Source organism: Zosterops lateralis, assembly GCF_965231275.1.
Source record: "Zosterops lateralis genome assembly, chromosome: 1".
NCBI lineage: Eukaryota > Metazoa > Chordata > Aves > Passeriformes > Zosteropidae > Zosterops > Zosterops lateralis.
In genome coordinates, this window is record NC_139762.1 from 20,914,302 (window position 1) to 20,935,044 (window position 20,743).

Genomic DNA, 20,743 nt, shown 5'->3' on the forward strand with positions numbered 1-20,743 from the left:
CACGGCCCCGCCCCCGGCCCCGCCCCTCCGGCACGGCCCCGCCCCTCCGGCACGGCCCCGCCCCCCCGGCACGGCCCCGCCTCTCGGCGCGGCACGCGCGCGGCGCTGCGGCGTCATGGCGGCGACAGATGCGAGGAGACGCCGGGGGTGGCGGAAAGCCGAGGGGCCTGTCTGGGGGCGGCACGGTGGGAAGGACGGAGCCGCCCTGCAAGAGGCGAAGGCCGCGAGGAGTGCTTGGCCTCCGCCGCGGTGATGGTGCCGGGCTGGGATGCGCTGGTAGTGCGCCTTTGCCGCCCGTGTCCTTCAGGCCGGCGGTGCTGTGGCCGGTGCACGGGGAAGGGTTGAGGGTTTCAGGGCAGGCAGTACACCTCCCGTGTATAGTAAAACTTGTGAGAGCAGCGGGTTCGTGTACTGAGCGCTCTGGCGTCGGTCCCCACCCGGGTTTCCTCAGCAGCACCTGGGGAAGGTCCGCCCTTGGGAGCAAGCCCGCGGGCACTTAGGTATAAAACCTGTTACTTTAATTCACTCGGCAGAATTTCAGAAAACCAAATAAATTAAAAAAAAAAAAAAAAAAAAAAGCGACAACGTCAGCAACGCCTACAACGCCTGGTCCGCTAGGCTGGGGTGCCCCGCGGGCCCCGCTGCCGCCCTCCCGTGCCGTGGGGAGAGCCCGGGGCGGGCCCGGCTCCCAGGGCGACAGCGGCGGGCGGCACTTCCTGCGGCCGCCCGGAGGAGGCGGGCCCGGCGGGCGCTGGCGGTAGGTGCGGGTTGGGCGGTGGGGCTGGGGCTGCAGTCCGTGCGGGAGGGTGAAACACGCCGGTGCTGGGCCGGGCCGCGCTCAGCCCTTCTCGTGGCGGCCCGGTCTGCCCGGGCCCGTGTGTGCCTCGGGGGCCCTCGGGCTGAGGCGGCGGCGCGTCCCGGTACCTCCGTGCTGAGGCGCAGGGCCTCGGCGGGGCTGCCAGGAGCTACGTGCCCTGCTCCTCCTCGCTGCCTGGTGTTTTCAGTAACGGGTGGGCGAGGGAATAAAAGAGGGGCTCCCATATTCCGCTCCCTGCAACAATGACCCGGCTGTTGTTTTCCTCGAGTGGGAAGGGTGGGCAGGGAGGTTTGAAAATCTTGCTCGGCATCTCTGCTGCTGGCTGCGTGTGACCGCTCGCAGTGTTCATGTGCGTTCGTGATCATGTGTTCATGATCAGCAGCAGATCAAAGCCCTGCCCCGGCATCGCGTTCCCCGCTGAAAATCAGCGGCTGTCCTCTGAAGTCCGTCGTGCCTTTTCTGGGGCAAGGTGTACGGCACAGCAGGTCTGGAGAAAAAAATTACTCCTCTCAGGTACGAGCCTGCCTCCTGCTGAACGTTTGAAGTCTGACTCTTGTACATGGCGGGGCACCGGGCAGTCTCCCTCAGCAGCCTGGCTTCCCGCTGGATATGGACTTGAAAGCATCTTCTGTCCCTCCTCGGCTGTGTTTGCCGGCCTGGAAGATTGCTTCATAATGTCAGTATTGAAGTCACACATAGGGCTTATTAACACCACATTTCTACCAATTTTCAAATGTCTGCTTAATTATTTTCAGGATTCCAATTCTTTAAAAATTTTAGAAGTGTGGGATTTTTTAAAAGGCTGGTTTATTATGCTTCTGAAGAAAAACCTTTCCAACTGTGAGCCATATGGGGATCTTTCAGTGGTATTTTTGTGTTTTTTTTGTTTTTTTGTTTTGTCCACGCTTTTAGTGTAGGCATTCTAGCACAGCAGGCACATGATAAGTCACATTTTCTGAAATGTTAAAACAGCTTTGGTGATTTCAGTTGTATCGACTGTTTTAGTAGTGTTAGATTGTAGTATTATTGTACTACTATTAGTTTTTATAGCAATAGCAAGGTAGATTCTTGGCATCTTATTAGACTGTAAAAAGAAGTTAATTAATTTGCAGTTTCTTTCTTTCAATAGCGGCTTATGTTGTGAATAAGACTTTGAAACTCCTAAGCATGAAACTTTGCCTTTGTCTGGACTCAAAAGTAAGTCTACATGAGGTCACATTCTTCTAGCATTAAGATTTGAATTGAATCAGAAATACTAAAAACAAAAAAATATTTTTGAGGGGTTTTGTATTATAAAAGTGACAAATAGCCTCTTATTCAAATAAAATGAATACCAAACATTCTGATCTCTCTTGTCTAAGTATATTTAGTACAATAAAAATGGATTTCAATTGTCAAAATTCCTTACTATGAGTGGCGTAAACCTTGAGTGATGTTCTCTTTTCCCTTCCATTTAAGTTGTTGTAAGCAAATTTAAGTTTTTAGGTAGTCTCATTTCAGACTGAAGTGTATATAATTTTTCAAAATACAGATAATAGAGGGGTGGGTAGATACCATTTTGGAAGATAGCTGTATTTTATTACCTACACAGAAAAATGCTAAAGAAAAAGTCTTATCAGAGCTAAGCTACAGCAAGACTTTATAGCTGGGCTTTTCAAGAGGAATTAAAGCAACATCTTGAAATTTCCTGTACCTTTATTCTATGTACTTTTTTCACCAGATACCTTGAAGATTTATTTTAAGGATTAGGAGAATTTCTGTAATTGAGAGTAGTGTTACAGTCATATCCTGACCAATATTTGGAAATTTTAGTTCAATAAAATGGGATCATTAAAATATGAAGAAACAGAACCAACAGCTTAGTTTGTGGGTACATCTTATGGTACATTTATAAACTTACAGAATATGATAAGAATCACAAAAAAAAAAAAAATACTTTGCTTATTTCAGTTCCTTGCCAGAAGATTTTAAGAAAAAAAGAAAGATGTCCTTTTTCCCTAAAATTGCTTTCCAGTATGAAGTTGAAGAGTATCTCACCAAAGTGTTCAGAAATAGTGAGGTATGTGGAATAGTTACCCCTAGCCATGAAAAATTAATAATTTTCTGTGTAACTTTAATGCCTTACAATAAAATACTGTCTTCACATTAAACACATTTAACATAAAATATTTTTATATTTAAAATATAAAATTAGTACTTATGCCCATTGGCTCAAAGTAGCATATGAATATTTAAATTAAATTTGGCATAAATCAGAAAATTCAGTTTTGGATTCCACTGAAGAGTGGGTCATAGATAATTAGGCACATACTAACCATATAATATAGACAAGAAATACTCTCTTACCCCAGTATAGAATACTACAGACAATCTATTAATTCCTAATGCCAAGTATTAAAAAACTGCTTTTTATGTACATTCTTATCAGTATGAAAGCTACAGATTCATAGATTTGAATTTACTCTTCCATTTCCTTAGGGCTGGTCTATGTACAATAGCAAAGGGCTTTCAAGCAGTTGTTTTGATTCTTGCTGCAAACCATTTGCAGTGATTTTGCTGACACATCTGTTTCTCCAATAAGTATTTCTCAAGAAATTTATAAGGCTTCCAGTGGAATTAGGCTTTGAGATATAGACACTTGTCACTATTGCACATCACACAACCATATCCCTCAGTTTCTATGGAGTGTTTATTCAGTGGGGTTCTTTTGCATTGAGCAAGAGGCTTCTGTGTGAATCTCTTAATATAAAATATCTTCTTTCACTTTCAGCTTATCACTGCTTTAGGTACAGAGGAGGCAGAGAATAAATACCAATCTCTGTTAAGTCATCTATCTCATCCACCAGCTTTTACATCTGTAAGAGTAAATACCCACTTGGCCTCAGTGAAACATGTGAAAAAATTGCTGTTTGAAGAGATCCAGAAGGTTTGTGCAATTTCTTTGTTGTAGCAAAAACAGCAGGGTGTTTCATCTGAACAGGAGACCTTTTCATTACTGTAAACTTACATCAATGCATCCCGTGGTATTAACACCATACAATCACACTGATCTCCTGTCAGCATTAAACATTAAATGAAAATTCATTGTGTACCAGTATCCCTCATCTCATCCCTCCAAGAAAGGCAATAACAAAGGGAAAAGACATCCAACTCTTTTTTCATATGGCTGATCCAAACCCTTGATAGGATTGAGGTACTGCTGTGGTAAATAATGTAAAGGTGTCATATGTCTATAAGAAAAGATGACAGATAAAAAGGGGTAGTTCAGCGTGCTGTCTTCGGCATGCTTAGAACACTGGTTTAAGAATAAAGGAGAATGCCTGCATGTCTTACTGGAGAAATTGTTTAGGAAAGTGAGAAAATTGGTATGTTTTGGAAACTGGAGCCACAGTGATGCCCTGTAGCCCACTGTATTTTCTTTTTCTAAACCTGTATTTTATCTTTATATGATTTTCTGGATTTTTACTTATCTTAATTAAACATTTATTTATCTGATAACGCATAAACCATTATGTTTAAGAAATGTATTATTTTGAAATTGTGTCCTAGATCCTCACTCTGTCTAAGAAGATCTGGTTCTTTAAGTAAATTATTAATGCTAGTGGGTGTACAGGGAGCTTTTGCATGACAGGAGCCAAGACATTTCTGTGATGCAGAGGCAGTTGACAGTGTTCTGCTGACTGGGATGGTAATGAGCTTTGCTAATTTTAGCTTGATTGTAGAATTCTGGAAATGGGTATTGCAGGGTTATATTTTGCTTCAAGGGAAAAGGCTTTGCTGAAAAGTGAGTCAGGACCAGCTTTTCACAAACTTCTTGTATTTTAAAGTGTAATTTCATGTTAGGAAAGGAAGTCACATAACACTTTTGAACGGAAGTATGATCCTGGATCGTTTCTTTTTTAAGAGAAAATACTTATTCATTAGATGGTTTTACATGCTTTAAGGTTATATTTTAGAAGGCTCACATGAGAAGACATAATTTTGTTTAAATCCAGGAACCTGTATAAAATGGCCTTTTTTTTTTTTTTTAAACTGATAACTCAGCTATCAGTATCCAAACTTGGGCTGACAAGAAAAATGAAAAGTATTGCCAGCCTGGGCTGTTAAGGCAAGCAATACAGGATTGGAGTTAGACAGTGGCTTATGACTAGTAACATCTAACTAAGAGTTAGCACAGAGCACACCCAAGCTTGTAAGGTAGTGTCATTGTGTGTTCTGTGTTCTGACAACAACTCAACCTTCTTCCAGAAGAAAGCAAAAGCCAGTGATAGGGTAATGAGTATCAGAACACTCTCCCACTCCCTGAAGTCACTTCTCAGTCAGCCTCTTTGTCGTCTTGTTATTTCTGAATTTATTAAATGTCTTTCGTGCCAGTATTTTTCGTACATAATGTCTTCTTGCACACTATTTCCCAGCTGCTTTTAACCTTTTTCACTGCATTGTGTTTTGTGCTCTATAGGCATAAATTACGAATGGAAAAATGGTTTTCAGTTTAATTAAGTATTTAAATATTAGGTTTATTAGTAGTGCTTACTAATTGTGTTTTCTTACTGAAACAGCAATTTAAAGGACTACGTGTTCCAGTTCTTGAGCACCCAAAACTTCAGGACATTTTATTAATTCCTGTCATTGGACCCAGGTTTGAAATTTTCAGTGTTTAGCCTTAAAATGCTGTGTAATTCAATTTTCTTACAGATTTCTTGTTAAATAGTTATGAAAACTAATTTACTATAACTGAGGCACAAGTTCATTTGTATTATGACCTGGTGGACAGTCCATATACTAACCAGGTCAGAGTTTTAGTCCTTAGAAGTGCAAGAAAACATAAGAGTTCTCTCCTTATTTATAAGACTGTGTTTTATAGGGAAAAATGACATACATGTATCCTCCCTTGAAGGCCAGGTAGGTGGTAGATAGACGAACTAAACTTTTGCAGTGGAATATAGAATTGTAGCTGTGTATGGGCAGGGTTTTCTTCCACTGGAGGAAATCAAGTGGAATCAAGAGTTACTCAGCAGTTGTTAAATACATAAAATCACTTCACAATCAACTGGCATGGGAAGGGATAGAGGACTATTTCTCCATCCCAGTATAATTTATTTGTATTCCTGTGTCAAGTTCATAATAATGGCAGAATGGGTCAGAATCTGCATTATTTTGAAGATTGGTTTTCTTCTTGACTGTTTCCTTTGATTTCTCTAGGACTAAAATAAATATTTTAAATGTAGTAAATGGTAGTTAACTACTTTTTCTTTACTGTATCTGACAACATCCATATTTATGAACTAGAGTTTACTTGGGGGGCATTTGGCTTCTTTTTATCATTATACTTTTTTACTCGACTACATTTTGTATTTCTAGGCAAGATTTAAAGCAACATGCATCTGAAGTCATAGTTGGAGCCCAGTGTGGATATGCAGTACTTCGAGGAGCACATGTTTATGTCCCTGGAATTGTATCCATCTCAAGATGTAAGAGTTCTCTTAATACACCAGATAACAGATAAATGAATAGGGACACTAAATTATTTTCTAAGCTGAAATTAATCTTACAGTTGTGGTTTATGGTAATGACACTTTAAGTTTTTCTGACTTTTTAAAAATATTTTCACTATTTTTCATTTTACTTATAGTGTTATATGTAATTATTTCTCAATGGCCTGGCCTTTTTTAAATTCTCTTTTCCATATAATTCATAGCTGAAGTGTTGGTTCTCAAGGATTTCAATTTCTTGTTTTCATTTGAAAATATTTTAAAAGAGAATTTTCAAAGTAAAACTTGTTTTTTAAAGAGTGTTTTTTTACTTCTGAATACTGTAACTTTCAATATTGATGAACTTACAAAAGTTGAATAAACTTTAAAAAGTTGGCTGCTTTTCAGTCTTGTAAAAAAAGATAAATGGGGTACCACATCTGGATTGTGACTAGGTGTACCTTGATTATTTAATAGATACAGGTTTGTTCTTTTTTCCCTTAGTCACAAAGCCACTCACCTTCACGATTCTGTTAGATTTTAAGTTAAAAATCTAAGAAACCCTATATTTTTCTTTTTCTAATCTATTGGCAATTCATTTGATATTGTTTATGTTAGAGAGATGTAGTAAAAATCTTTTTTGCATTGATGAGAAGATTCTTCGGTTTTTATGTCAGATTCTTAGAAATGGAAATTACGCATCAGTGCCTGTGAGACAAGATAAAAAAGTCTACATATGCATGCTTTTTGTTCAGCAACCTATTTGTGTTATTTAAATGTCAAATTAACTTTATGTAAAATCAGTATAAATTTAGATGATTCACTTTCTTATTCTATTGTGATGACATCTAGTGATCATCTTGATTCTTATTATTAAACAAAATGAGTCAGAAAAGCACTTATCAAGTCACTTCATTTCCTTTCAGGAAAAAAACCTTCAGGAAGTTTTAAGCATGTGCTGAAGTCCAATTCACTGAACAGGAATGTTTGTCAATCTAGGGCTTGATAATGAAATAAGTATATTGGCATAGCAGTTGTTTAAACTGCTTATTTAGACAGCCCCATAAATATTCAAATCCTTCTTTGAGTCAGCTAGTGATTTATCATAATTGCTGCATGTAATTGTGCATGTAACATCAATTCAAAGAAAATAAAGATACTATAAAACTTACGGAACACTTCAGGGGAATTGCAGATAAGAAAATAAAAGGGCACGCTACCCATTTGATGCCAAATATAACAAGGCTGTATTAAGCACAGATGGTCTAACTAGTGAAAAAATAGTACAGCAAGAACACATATTTAATCACTGAACTTGCAATCCAGATGAGGGTAAACTAATGATCAGGGGTCTTTGAGCTTAATTTAAATAATCAAATGCCAACCTTTATGTTTATGGAATGCTGGTGTAATCTACAGAAAACTTAAGAACTCTATGCAGGACTAGTGTATTTTGAAAGAATGATTGTCAGCAGAGAGTGAAATAAAATAATTTATGTTTGAATACTGCAAGAAATATTGAGAGATATACTTGGTGGAAGAGTTAAATTGCTGCAGGTTTTTATTCAGTGAAGTTTAAGAAGACATTAATACTGAGCAATCACATAATTTTTCTGCCACAATATGTAAAAAGAAGTAGTGTAAAAATCATATTTTCAATGGCTATCCAACAAATCTTATAATTTAAGAATTTCAGGGCATTTTGCCATCTTCAAGGCCACTTGAAATGGAAATATTTTCTAGTACAATTCCAAGAATTCTTGGGAAACTGAACTGCCATTTGTCTTGTTATATCTTCTTGTTCCTCCACCCTGTCAGTCATCTCAGAAATGCAATTTTGGCACATTTTTTATTGCTATCAGAAGATACCTTTATTTAAGCATATTTTTCAGCCAGTCAACACATAGTGCTTGTTCAATATTCTGTAAAATCACTTTAACCATCCCTTTTCTATCTTTGTTTTTCTAACTCAGAAAGTTTATTAAGTCTGTAGGATTACACTTCTAGAGCTTGGTATATATTTACATACTTCACTGCTCTGGTGGGTTTTAATTGGAGATATAAAGCTCTCTGAGAGTATTATTGAGAACAGCAGTTCCCTTAAAGGGAAGAGAGCCAGACCAGAACAAGAATATATAATCGCTTGTGTCAAAGCAATAAATAGTTAGAGAAAAAGCATCTATAGCTATGTTCTAGGTAGCTATTGAGAGGTCATTAGATGAATTTAACACTCCTGTCTTTGTTCAGTAAGGATGAGTGTTGTTTCATGTGCTTGTGTGCTTGGAACACACATGGAGGACTGGATTCTGAAGTGTGTGCTTAAAACTTATGGGTGACCCTGCCATAATAAAATAAAGAAATTTTCATGCAGTGTACCCTCTTAGAAAACAAGACACAGTGCCTGACTTGGAGCTTGATATCTCAGTATCTCCAGTCATTTGGTAGCTGTCATTCTCTGTGTAAAACTTCAAAGCTTTATTATACCAACGGTCTTCTTTGGTTACATTTAGAAAGTGTTTATTTTGGTATGCTAGAAGAGTTGAAGTAAGTAGTCTACTGAAAATCCTGAGTTACTTGGTCACTACTGTTTGCTAAGTGTCATAATGATTTCAAGCTTTCCATTTTTCTTTGTACAGTTGTGAAAGCTGGAGATCTGGTTTCAGTGTATTCAGATATTGAAGGGAAATGCAAAAGAGGAGCCAAAGAATTCAATGGAGTCAAAGTTTTTCTTGGAAATGGGATTTCAGAACTCAGTCGCAGTGAAATCTTCAGTTCAAGTGGCCCACTGAAGTAAGTCCATAGTAATTGCAATCTACATGTAAAAATTTGCAAAGGGAAGGAAGAAGATGGGAAAACACTTGGAATTATTTTGTACCCTCTTGAAATCACAAAATAGCTTTGCATGTTGGGATTTCCAGTATATTTTGGGAAGTCATTCGTTTCATAGTGGGATCCAGATACCAATTTACTTGAGAGGGAGGAGGAAATAAGTGGGAGTCTTTTAGTAGTTTATGTTTATTCAGTTCAAGAATATAAAACAGAACTAACAAATGTTCTCAATCTGGCAAAATTGCATTTTGGTAAATTACATTGTACTAACATAATTGTTAGTTGTAAGTTGAATGTAAGTTCTTGTACATCCTTGGGTCGGAACAGAAGTGCAGCCTTGACAATTTCTCCACCTTTTAAAAATATCTGTAGGGCCTTTTTCTTTTGGTGGGACAAAGGGTAGAACATAAGGTCAAATATCTTTAAAAAATTACTAACACTTGCCAAAGTAGTCACCTATTTCAAGATTACTTGCTTTTCTGTTTTGTTGATGAAGCATATGGTTTATTCCTCTCATGACACCTAAAACACATATAAAAAGTAATGTAAAAGACTATGGATGTCAAATTAATGACCAAGACTTTACTTCCTGAGAACAAACCACAAAAATTCTAGTGAAAAAAAGTATATTTCCAGAGAATTTCTGATTTATTTATATATAAATATAGTAGAAATAGTGGTAGAATGTACCCATTGAGTTGGTGACAAGGAACAGCATTATGTAAAACTAAATCTGGTGCCTGCAAGTTTGCTTTGCTCATGTCCTTCCTTCTTGTTGCACTGTCCAGTACATATACAAAATAATACTTATTCTCTTTAGTAATCCTTTGTTTGCATACTCAGTGTTGCTTTTTCATTTATTGTTATCCATTTCCTGGTACATTGGTTTAACAATCAAGTTTGTATCAGAATTTCATCCATATTTAAACTTTAGGTGACTTCTAATTTCAAACCATAGCTTTGCAGGCAAATCGATGTTCTGCAAGGTTTTTCATAGAGGATTTCTATAGTAATTTGACTGAAATCTCAGGAATTTAGGAAATGGAGAAAAATCCAAGTAGGAATTCACATGCCAGTGCCCTAGTGCATACACACGGCTAGCCAAAAGCAGTTATGGATTGAAGTTAAAGGTATTTAGGTCTGGTTTTATGCATTTCTTTACAGTATCAAGGCTTGGATTACAACTTGGTTTTTCCTGTGTACAGAACCAGAAATTTGCTTTATGCAGTTTTACAGATGGTTCCAATTTATAATGTAATGCATTTTTTGCCATGATTTACTCAACTTAATGATGTAATTTTGAAGAATATCGTATTACAAAATCATAAAAAGTATTTTTCTTGGTTGTTCTTTCATTTTTGTAAGATTGTTGTCTCAAGTTGCTATTCGTAAGCATAATGATTTTAATTGACTGCTGTTAAAATGTATGAAACTGAGTATTTGAATTTTTTGAAAATTTTTTCATGTTTTTCAGGGGGCTGGGTATAAGAATGATAGAGCCAGTCTACCTTAGTCCTTCATTTGACAACGTGCTCCCTAGTTACTTGTTTTTACAGGTATGTTTGTTCCAAAACCAAAAGTCTGTACTATTTACAGAATAATGAATATTCTCTTAGTACACATTCATGGTTTCTACATTCCTTGTGCATTGTAGCACCTAATTCAGTCTTCAGATATGAGAAACAGAAAGCATTTAAAATGGAGTCAGTATCTACATGTAGGTGGTTTAATCATACTGTGTCTGAGATATGATAAGAGATTTCAAAGCAATGTAAGAAGTATTCACTTTAAAACATAGAAATTCGTCTTGCACATATACTCTGCATAGAATTACTAGTTTTGGAATCTGCCTATGAACTCTGGATTATGGGCCCCTTGCAAGGTACATAATTCTGTAGATAATCAGGAAAATCTCCAATTATTAGATTCACTTGAAGCTGTTACTTAAGTAATAAAGACAACTTTAAAAGGTTTTTATACCTTTGTGTTGAACTAAGAAGGAAGTATTTCCATATTGTCTAAGGTGCAGTACTGTGCACAATTATTGCACATTATTCCTCTTCAGTGCAGCTGTTCTGTTTATACAATTAATAGCACAGTTTAGCTTCTTGCTACTTTAATCCAGCAAGTTTAGACTTTTGTGTTTTGATCTTGCTGTTCTTTGGCTCCACCAATATGTTAATACAGTAAATGTTCCAATAAACAGGTTAATATAAAACATTTGTAATAAACGGAGCTGCTCTGCTCTGTGCCAGTATCAGCTTATTTTATTTGGACTTTTAGCACCGTAGTCTCCTCAGTCATGAGCTCTTAAACTTCAGTCATAGATACTCAGACATAGCTTTAAATAAAAAATGAGCCACTGGAGACTTATGATGTAAACTGTTCATTATGTATAATACAAATAGTTCATTTTCTGTTAAAGAACTGACAGCAATATCATAGGTATCTTCACTGCTGAATGAATTATTTTTTAAATGCATTTGCTTTAAATTCCTTAATAAAGGAGTTGATGCAGGGTATAAAGTTTGAATTCTCCTATGTTTGTTTTTATGATAGAATTTACCTTCTGTGGTTGTGAGTCATATTTTAAACCCTCAACCAGGAGAGAAAATTTTGGATATGTGTGCTGCACCTGGAGGAAAAACAACCCATCTTGCAACATTAATGCATGACCAGGTAAGAAAAGTAATTTGGCATTTTCTAAGGAAGAAAGTCTGACTGCTGTTCATTTGTACAGCTCTCTTCACTTAACTGTTAGAATGCACAGATAATTTACAGCAGCAAGCAATTAATATTTTGACATTTTTTTTACCAATGTATTTTGCTACACATAAGAGTTACTGAAATAGACAGCAGACAGTCTTTATCAGGTATTCACCATTAGTTTTAAAACCTTATTTGCTACAAATTGACTGTTGAAATATATTTAATTTCAATATTTAAATGTTATTGAATTGTTTTTAATTGCATATTTTTTTCCATGCAATGCATAGTTATAGAAGAATATGCTGGATTCATGAAACTAAGATGCATAAAAATCAGGGGTTAAGACTGTGCCAAAGAAACACACAGCTGTCTACAAAAACTCATGAAAAAGTTCCTAATCCAATTAGGATTTTTCTCAGTCAAAATGATCAATTCTGTGTAGAGATAGGATTTTAAGCTGGATTTCTAGTCTGAATTTGTCATTCTGTGGTAGTGTTACAAATCCAAAACTATCTCATGTGAAAGTAATAAAAATGAGGAGAAGCAAAAAATAATGTAGAAGGAAAGAGAAAGAAGGAGAAAGAGAAAAGGAGAATGTAATAAAATCAGAATATAGATACAGGATTACAACTTTGTGTATGTTGTATTATGCGCACAGTGAAATACAGAAATGCAGGTTACTCCTCTCTAGCAGAGGGGAAAAGCACATGGTATTTCCTCAGATCTTGTAAGGCTTTATTATTTTTGTTGAAATTGGAAGATATCAGATTGTTTAGAAATCTTGCAGTTACATTATGCAGTACTTTCGACAGTTGCCTGTGCATAAATGTGAAGGCCCAGCCTGTAATGATATGGGTATATTGAGAAAAGGCATGGATTCAGTTCTGTGATGGTTTGTCTGTGGAAGTGTTTTCTTCCCTCAGTATAGCAGAAGGCATTAAAAATCCATTTGATAGTCATTAGACATTTATTATATACATATATAAAGCTTCCAGTAAAGAATTTCAGTGTGATAAATAAAGGAAGTCTGCAAATCATATATTTATGTCATAGATTCTTTTACATCTATACTTTTTTCCATCTGTGTATCTACATTTTGTGTAACTTTGCAGAACTGCTTTTCCATTAGTCACTTTACATATTTTGATAGTGCTTACCTGCAGGTGAAGTGGTAAAGATTAAGAATACAGATGTTGAATATTTATCTCACTTGATTTTCATTTTCTGAGTATATAATTTTAATTTAAGACATGGAAGATAAAGATATGGAAAAAGGGCTCCTTTTTGGGTTTCAAGTTCCATTCACAGATTTTTTCCGTACTAATTTTTCACAGACAGCATATTAAACTATTAACATTTCAGAGTATTTTAATTCTCACTTACTTTTTTGTGATATAATTGTAAACATTACTATATTATTTTTAAATTATATAACCAAGATATAAAATTACTCTGTGATGTTAAGAGCTCTTTAATAATAATCAGGAATACTTAAAGCTTGAGAATTTATTATTATTTGCATCCCACTCTAGACCACTGCTTTTTCCAGATGACTTTTAAGTAGTTGTTCTGGCAGTGGCTGGCATGGGCCAAATGGAGAAGACTTGTCTTCCAGCTTGTTCTTTCCTCTGGAGAAAAGAACAGAGAAGCTGTGAATAACCCATCCCTGGGAAGTGTTCAAGGCCAGCTGGGATGGAGCTCTGAGCAACCGGGTCTAGTGGAAGGTGTCCCTGTCCATGGCAGTTGGGTTAGACTAGATAACCTTGAAGATCCCTTCCAGCCCAAACCCTTCTATGATTCTATCATCCCTTTATCTCTGCAACATGCAGAGATGTGCAGCAAATCCACTGTTCCTGAAACAGACAAAACTTTGAAGCACAGTCAGGTCTTAGTGTACATGTGAAATAGGTTGAATGGTGTTATGGGACAAGCACCTGTGGGAGGTGATTTGACTCACAGTAGCTGAAGGCTGGACACCATTGACACAACTTAAGCCCATTCTTACCTCTCAGTCCTAGGTCTGCATATTGCCTAATACAACATACAGATAACTGCTTATCTTTACTGATTTTTTTTTTACTTCTTAGACTATCTGTGTTACCCTTCTATAAGCCTCTAGAGAGCTTACAGAAGCAAGTTGTTTTCTCAGCATTTTGTACTTGCTATAGCAACTGTAGTACAAGTTTTTGGTTGTGGGGTTGTTCTGTCGTGTTTTTTTACTGATGCTACTGTTTACTTTCCTTTGTGTCCACAGATTTCATGGCAGGTAGTGGTGTGTGTCTTTCTTGATTTATTTGGGGGGGCAGAAATCTTACTTTTACATAAAGGAATCATGTAATTGTGATTTCCCTCACCTCTAAATTTATTCTAATATTTACACTATTTTCCAAAGTAACTTGAGTGGCAAGTACTGCAAGTATTCCAGTGTTTTGAGTCTGAGCAAGTCAGAGACATGGCTGTGGGCCTCATCTCTTCAGCACTGAGCTGCAGTCTGATCATATTTTGTACCCTCTCCATACAAATTTAAAACCTGTTGATGTATTTTACCACGTATTTGAGGCTTCTACAATCTTTCAAATGATTAAATTTTTATCTGAGTGCCCAGTTAAGCAGTTCAAAACAAACAAAAAGAAACAAACAACAAAACCACTTGCCAGAAGTCAGATATTACAGCATCCCTTGGAGTGACAGTGCCAAGCAGTTGAAATGTGCACAGCTTCAGACTAAACCATGTGTGAACAAGTACTGCAAGAGTGTGGATTTAAGAATAAAATTATTTTGTAGGGAGGACTATGCTTTATTACACTGCCCAAGGGTGGGGAAAGGAAATCAGAAACATCCATTTAATCCCTGTGCTTTTGATGAAAACTTTGGGATTTTTTCAGGGTGAAGTAATAGCCATGGACAAGATAGCTAACAAGGTCAAGAAGATCAAGCAGAATGCTGAATTGCAACAGTTGAATTGCATTAAGGCCTTTTGCTATGATGGAACAAAGGCCCTTTCAGTCGAGAAGAGAGAGGATAAACAAGGTAAAATAAACAATTTGGGCAGTAGTAGCTTTTAGAAGAAAACAGTAATGTTTTGCAAAAACAGTATTAAACCTGTCACAGGTCTACAAGTCCTTGAAATCTTGGCAGCTACGAAAGTTGCTTCAGCACTGTGAATGCACTTTTATTTTCTAGACTTCTGTGATTATCAGCTTCTCTATGAAGAAAATACGGAAGTCAAATTATCTGTCCTTGTCACAACCTAATATTCTCAAAGGAAATGCATTCCTTTCCCAGATAGTATCAAAGACTGAAGAAGCCTTAGAGCTTCTTTCATGATCACATTTAACCCCATACTGGGAATTTTCTGAGCTTGTCTGAGAAAAAAAAAAATTTTTGCAGACTTGCTTTGCTTTTCTGCCTCATAATCCTCATCAGTAAAATGGAGTTATTAATACCTAACTCCCAGGAGCACTGCAAGGTTTAGTTCATTGATGTTTGTTCAGCTGTTGAGGGGAAAGTTATATACAAGCACAGTGTATATTATTTTAAGTAATTTCATTTGCTTTTCTGAAGTGATGCAGATATTGGTTCTGTTCCCATGATGGAATGATTTAAATGGTATCTGCTGCCTTGATTATTTTTAGTTTGTTGTGCAAAGTATGCTGTTCTTTCTCAGTCTATTTTATCTCAGTCACTGGTTAGCCTAAGTAGGAATCAGATTACATAATTCACCTCCTTTGTCCCTATGCATTGCAGTTATTCCTGCTTTGGAGGAACAAAGGTACTTTCTTAGGAGTCTTTTTATGAATATCAAATATTGTAGGTGGCAAGTAGCAATTACAGAGATGAACAAAAGCAAGCTGTAATACTGAGAGATAATGAAGGCTTTTCTTTACATCTCTGCAAGTAACACATAACATATTTGAACATTTTAGTAATGGATCAGAGGTAGATAAACCAGATAGACTCATTTTGTAGTGCAGGAACAAGCTAGGTAGCAGTAGTGTGATAATACAAGTTTGGCAGCAGTAGTATCTGGTGATGCTGAGCCAATCTCCCTAGCACTGTGGAGATAGAAACTTCTGGGCTGTTAATAGAAACTTCTTGGGGTACAGACTAAAAGTTCTGCATATAGCAAATATAGTTGGAAATGGTTCTTCTCTTCACAGTCCTTTTTTACTGAACTGTTCTGCCATGGAGGCAGCATGTCTCACACATTAGAATGTGGTAGTTCATGTTATTATGAGGTGCTTTATTTTATATAGCTATGTTTGCATCAGAGGAAATAGTTATTATCTAGATAGTCCAACAATTATAAGGCAGTCTCAATGAGTTTGTCTCAGTAAAGGCTGGCACGCTTTTGAGCTAACTGTGGCTCCTCTGACCAATCACATTTCAACTTTTTTGATTACTTTTACATTTTACTGTCAAATTACTAAATTAAGTTAAAAAATATTGCCTAGAGGGATCAGTTTTGAGCTCACAGAACTGTTTAGTTTTCTGGGAGATGAAAACTACCACCAACAGTGTTGAGACTCAATTCTAGCTGAGACTAGTTTTGCAGACACTGTCAACAGCACATAAATGTTTCATGTCAAGGAGGCAGTAACAGCTTTTCCTTACCTTCAGTGAAGTCTCAAGGAAGGAAACAGGCACATTTTACATTACTAACTGCTTTTTACAGAAGGACCTCCATTCTTACCAGAGTCATTTGATCGAATTCTTCTTGATGCTCCATGTAGTGGGATGGGACAGAGGCCAAACATGTCTTATTCCTCAACCTTGAAGGAAGTGACCTCCTATCAGCCACTACAGCGCAAGCTTTTCACTGTGGTATGTGTTAAACATTGAACAGATAAGCTAAATTGCTTAAACACTAATGCTTTTCAGCATAAAACTTATCCAAGAAATGGGACCTCATTTTCCCTACTTTTTCAGCAGCCAGCTACTATTAGGGTCCTGTTAACCTCTCAGCTCCACCAGATCTGTTGATAGGTGAAGCCAGTTCATTGGAGCATGGGAAATGTTTTTTTTTTACTACCATAAATACCATATTTACTATGGTATGTAATCCATAGTAAATAAAATCTTTGTGTTTTTTAATTCCCTGTTTCATCAGTTTTACATTATAATAATCTCAAGGGTCTAAGTCACAGAGCAGGTGACTTAGGAACATGCTAAGGAGTGTGCTTGGGCTGATGCTGAAGGATAAGATGAAACTTGTCAAAATCAGAATGATACATATTCAAAGTGAATGACAGCTTGAAAAGCAGCATAGATACAGCTTCCATGCCAAATACATGGAAACAGTTGACATCTAATCTAACTGACATAAGTATTGTGTATCTATGGTTGGCAGCAGGTGGTGAAAACAGATCTAATCTGTCTGGGATATGCAGAGCTGTACAAATAACAAATCTTACAAGGTGAATCATCTCAATGACATTAATAAACTGCATGAGCTATAATGCCTGTTTGGAAAGAAGAATCTTTCTAATCCATGTTATCCTTTGCTGAATTCCCTGAGAGGAATTAGTATCTTAATAATTTGAGGTTAATTAAGTGTTCATTTTTAATATTCTAGGTACATGGATTATTAGTTAATGTTGCTTAATATGAAAGTTTTAAATTTAAAAATAAGCTGAAATATTGTTTATTTCTCTCTGCAGGCAGTGAAGTTGCTGAAGCCAGGAGGTGTTTTAGTGTATAGTACATGTACAATTACACTTTCTGAAAATGAGGAGCAAGTTGCTTGGGCCCTGAAAACTTTCCCATGCCTCCAGCTACATCCACAGGTAATACTATAATTTCAGGGTACTTCACACAATCTAGTGAATTTATTTTGTAACTGTAAAGTTACACGGTATATTTGCTATCAATCTTTTTTTCACCATGGACTATTTTAACTGCTGTGGATAGAAACAACAGAAGGATTTCTGAGGCTTTTTTAAAGTATATTTTTGTGCTTAAATAAGCCTTATTTAGGCATCATTAAGTAGTTTCCCACTGTGTATTGGGTTTTTTGGATCTGTACAACTGTCTTTTAAAACACAACAGGGACAAAAGATAGGCAAAACAGGTTAGAATTTCTCTTGCAATTTCTTTAATGCATATATTTTATTCTCTTCTTTTGCACCATTCACAGGAGAGGTGTTGTTTTTTTAAATTAATGCCACTGAAGTAATGAAGACTTGCATATAAAGTATGGGACATAAATGAAAATAAATTTGTGTTTCAAAGGAAGAGGATGTTATATGTATGGGAGCTATTTTTGATTTATTTAAAAGGAATGAGGGAAAGAAATTATTTCAGGCTAAGTATCCCACGAATGTACCTTGTCTTTTTTGGGGTCAGTGTCTACCATTAAGATGTCTGGCAGAAGGTAATATCTAGGGAGATACTAGAATTTTTCTATTTATACTAGCTACAGTTCATACAGTTCAGAAATATCTGTAACCTGTAATGTCATCAGACCACACGTGTCCACTTGCTCTTTGATGATGAGATCAGCTGGGTGGGGTAGTTGTTTATCATCACGGCTTTGAGGAAAAGTCTAACTGACCCCTGTTTAGCTTACACATTCTGTGATGACTGCTACCTGTCTTAAGAAGCTTAGATACATGTTTAACTGAAATTAAAAAAAAATATGTACAATAGCTGTAGAATGAGAAATTAATATGACGGCTGGTAAATATTTAACAGAACTGAAGCTCTTAATCAAAGCTTTCTAGGTGTGTTCTTCTGTCTGTATTCTCACCATCCATTCACTAAGAATTTTTCAGTTCCAGACTAATCTCTCCACCTGAGATTACACATTTAACCTAACAGCGTACAAAATTCTTCTTGATAGAATGACAAAGCAAAACACAACCCTTATTAACTCAAATGCAAGATTAATTCTTGCTAGACTTTCTCTAATCACTAATATCAGTCTTGAATAAAGCACTGTATTTCACACATAACACATGCCATATCTGTAAAAATTCTTTAGGTATAGTAAATTTTAAATGACATGACACTGAACTGTTTACCCACATATAATTTATAATTCCTTCTAACCAGTTCCCTACTAGTGTAAACTAAGGTGATACTTTCCAATGAACATGAAACAGGAGTCTAGGGTCTACTTACATCATGTTCCTTCATGTATTTATTTCCCATATTTATTTCTTTAGTCTCAGTGGACACCTCCTTTTTTATCCAGTCCACTGTTTCCCACTTCCTCAGTTTGGCAACAGATGCTGGAAGCACATTTGGTAATGTGGGCAAGGAAAAAACAGGAGATGGAGCCATAGGCGTTGTTATTGTAGGTGGGGGTTACCACGTAGCAACTGCTCCTTTGTGCAGTCTTCCTCTTAGGAGTTTACACAGGAGATACTGTAGATGAACTTAAGTGCAGTAAGTAACTTAAATGGAGGGAAAAATGAAAAGGTAGAGGAAGGCACTGATCTGCCTTTAAGCAAGTTACTTGAACCTGTGGAACACTGTTTTCCCTAGACTTTCACCTTTCCTTCCTTCTGTTACATCAAGTTGCTACTCTTGTCTCCCATTGTATGTTACTTTTTTCTCAGTTTGCAATAGACACCTCTGTTTGTCTTTTACCTGGAAACCATTGAAATCCTGCTGAGGGGAAGGAAGAATCAGTCTGCAGCCCCTTGGCTGCCCAGATCTCCAGCATGCAGTACGTGGTTAAGCAGCTAACTCACATCATGTGCTGACTGGGTGAGCTCATGTGCTAGCAAAGTGTGATGGCTGAAAAAACACTCTGCTGTAGGCTGCATTATGGACTACATTAGATTAGATTGACAAAGGAGATCTATTTTTGATATTGCAGTGCCAGTTTTTGCACACTTTGTTCCATCTCCTTACTGAATGCATTGAAAGAACAATCCAGCTAAGAATTAATTTTTTCCAGGAATTAGGGTATTAAATGAGCAGTCAAGGCTATTCACAAGAAGTATTGAGAAAAAGGCTGATATTTTAAGTCCTTTTCCTCTCTAGGATTTTGAAGCCAAATATTGTCTCTTGAAAACTGATTTTTTTTCTTTTTTTCTGTCTTACAGACATGCACATGTAACAGTAGTCCCATTTACCTGTTAGTCTTATTACATGACTAGAAAATTCAAAGTTAGAGTTTTCTGCTGCATCATCTGCCTAAATGATGCCTCCTCAGGCAGTAAAATACTCTGGACTGGGGCTTTTAGTCTCTCCAGTTGAAGTTTTTACTGTGAAGAATCCCAGTATTTTAGGGTGGCCATTAGGAAGAAGTTCTTCACAGAAAGGGTGACTGAGCATTGGAATGGGCTGCCCAGGTGGAGTCACAGTCTCTGTGGGTGTTTAAGGGAAGACTGGGCTGCAGTTGGTACCATGGGACAGTTCACAAGGTGGTATTGGGTCACTGGCTGAACTCAATTATCTCCAGGGTCTTTTCCAACCTTGCTGTCTCTGGTATTCTACTGCTGTTACTGATGATACTGGTAAATGGGCTAAGGACTCACTATTTTTGACTTAAATTACAGCTATGAATCAGTCAGTACACAGAAGTGTTGTATCATTTAGAAGTGGCAACCTAAACCCTCTGGACTGGTGGTAACAGCTTTCTTGGGATGTTTCAGCCCTTGGAGCAATTAATCATTTTAAACCTGTGCACCTACCCTCAACAAGTGCTCTAAACTATGGAGATGAAGTGGAAGAGGGGCATCAATACCTCCTCAAAATACTTGTATATATCTTGTATAAATGTTTGTACAATATTGGCCAGATGAAGGCAAGAAAAGAAGCCACATTACTTCTGAATCTTGTGGTGTGAATGATAAAAGCACAGCTTGTCCATGTTAATTGTTCGGTAGCTCTGCATATCCTCAGCAGAATGCATTTAGGGCATTTAAGAACTTTAGAGATGCAGTAATTTTTTTTACTTTGTTAC

The 20,743-nt window shown here is 37.1% G+C and overlaps 1 protein-coding gene across 6 annotated transcripts in view; it reads left to right on the top strand.

Annotated features, from left to right (window-relative positions):
• Positions 1-115: 115 nt before the first annotated feature.
• NSUN6 (NOP2/Sun RNA methyltransferase 6) overlaps positions 116-20,743 on the top strand; it is a 22,319-nt gene continuing 1,691 nt past the window's right edge. The window contains exons 1-13 of one of the 6 annotated variants that reach the window (XM_083857702.1): positions 116-757; positions 1,200-1,330; positions 1,947-2,014; positions 2,768-2,876; positions 3,588-3,743; positions 5,377-5,456; positions 6,179-6,288; positions 8,925-9,078; positions 10,592-10,673; positions 11,677-11,796; positions 14,712-14,856; positions 16,502-16,650; positions 17,487-17,612. In XM_083857702.1, coding sequence (XP_083713828.1) covers positions 2,802-2,876; positions 3,588-3,743; positions 5,377-5,456; positions 6,179-6,288; positions 8,925-9,078; positions 10,592-10,673; positions 11,677-11,796; positions 14,712-14,856; positions 16,502-16,650; positions 17,487-17,612 — 1,197 coding nt within the window. In that variant the 5' untranslated portion in view covers positions 116-757; positions 1,200-1,330; positions 1,947-2,014; positions 2,768-2,801. Of the gene's footprint in view, positions 762-1,199; positions 1,494-1,946; positions 2,015-2,465; positions 2,877-3,587; positions 3,744-5,376; positions 5,457-6,178; positions 6,289-8,924; positions 9,079-10,591; positions 10,674-11,676; positions 11,797-14,711; positions 14,857-16,501; positions 16,651-17,486; positions 17,613-20,743 lie in introns of those variants that run through there. The other 5 variants (XM_083857703.1, XM_083857705.1, XM_083857704.1 and 2 more) reach the window with 5 other exon arrangements.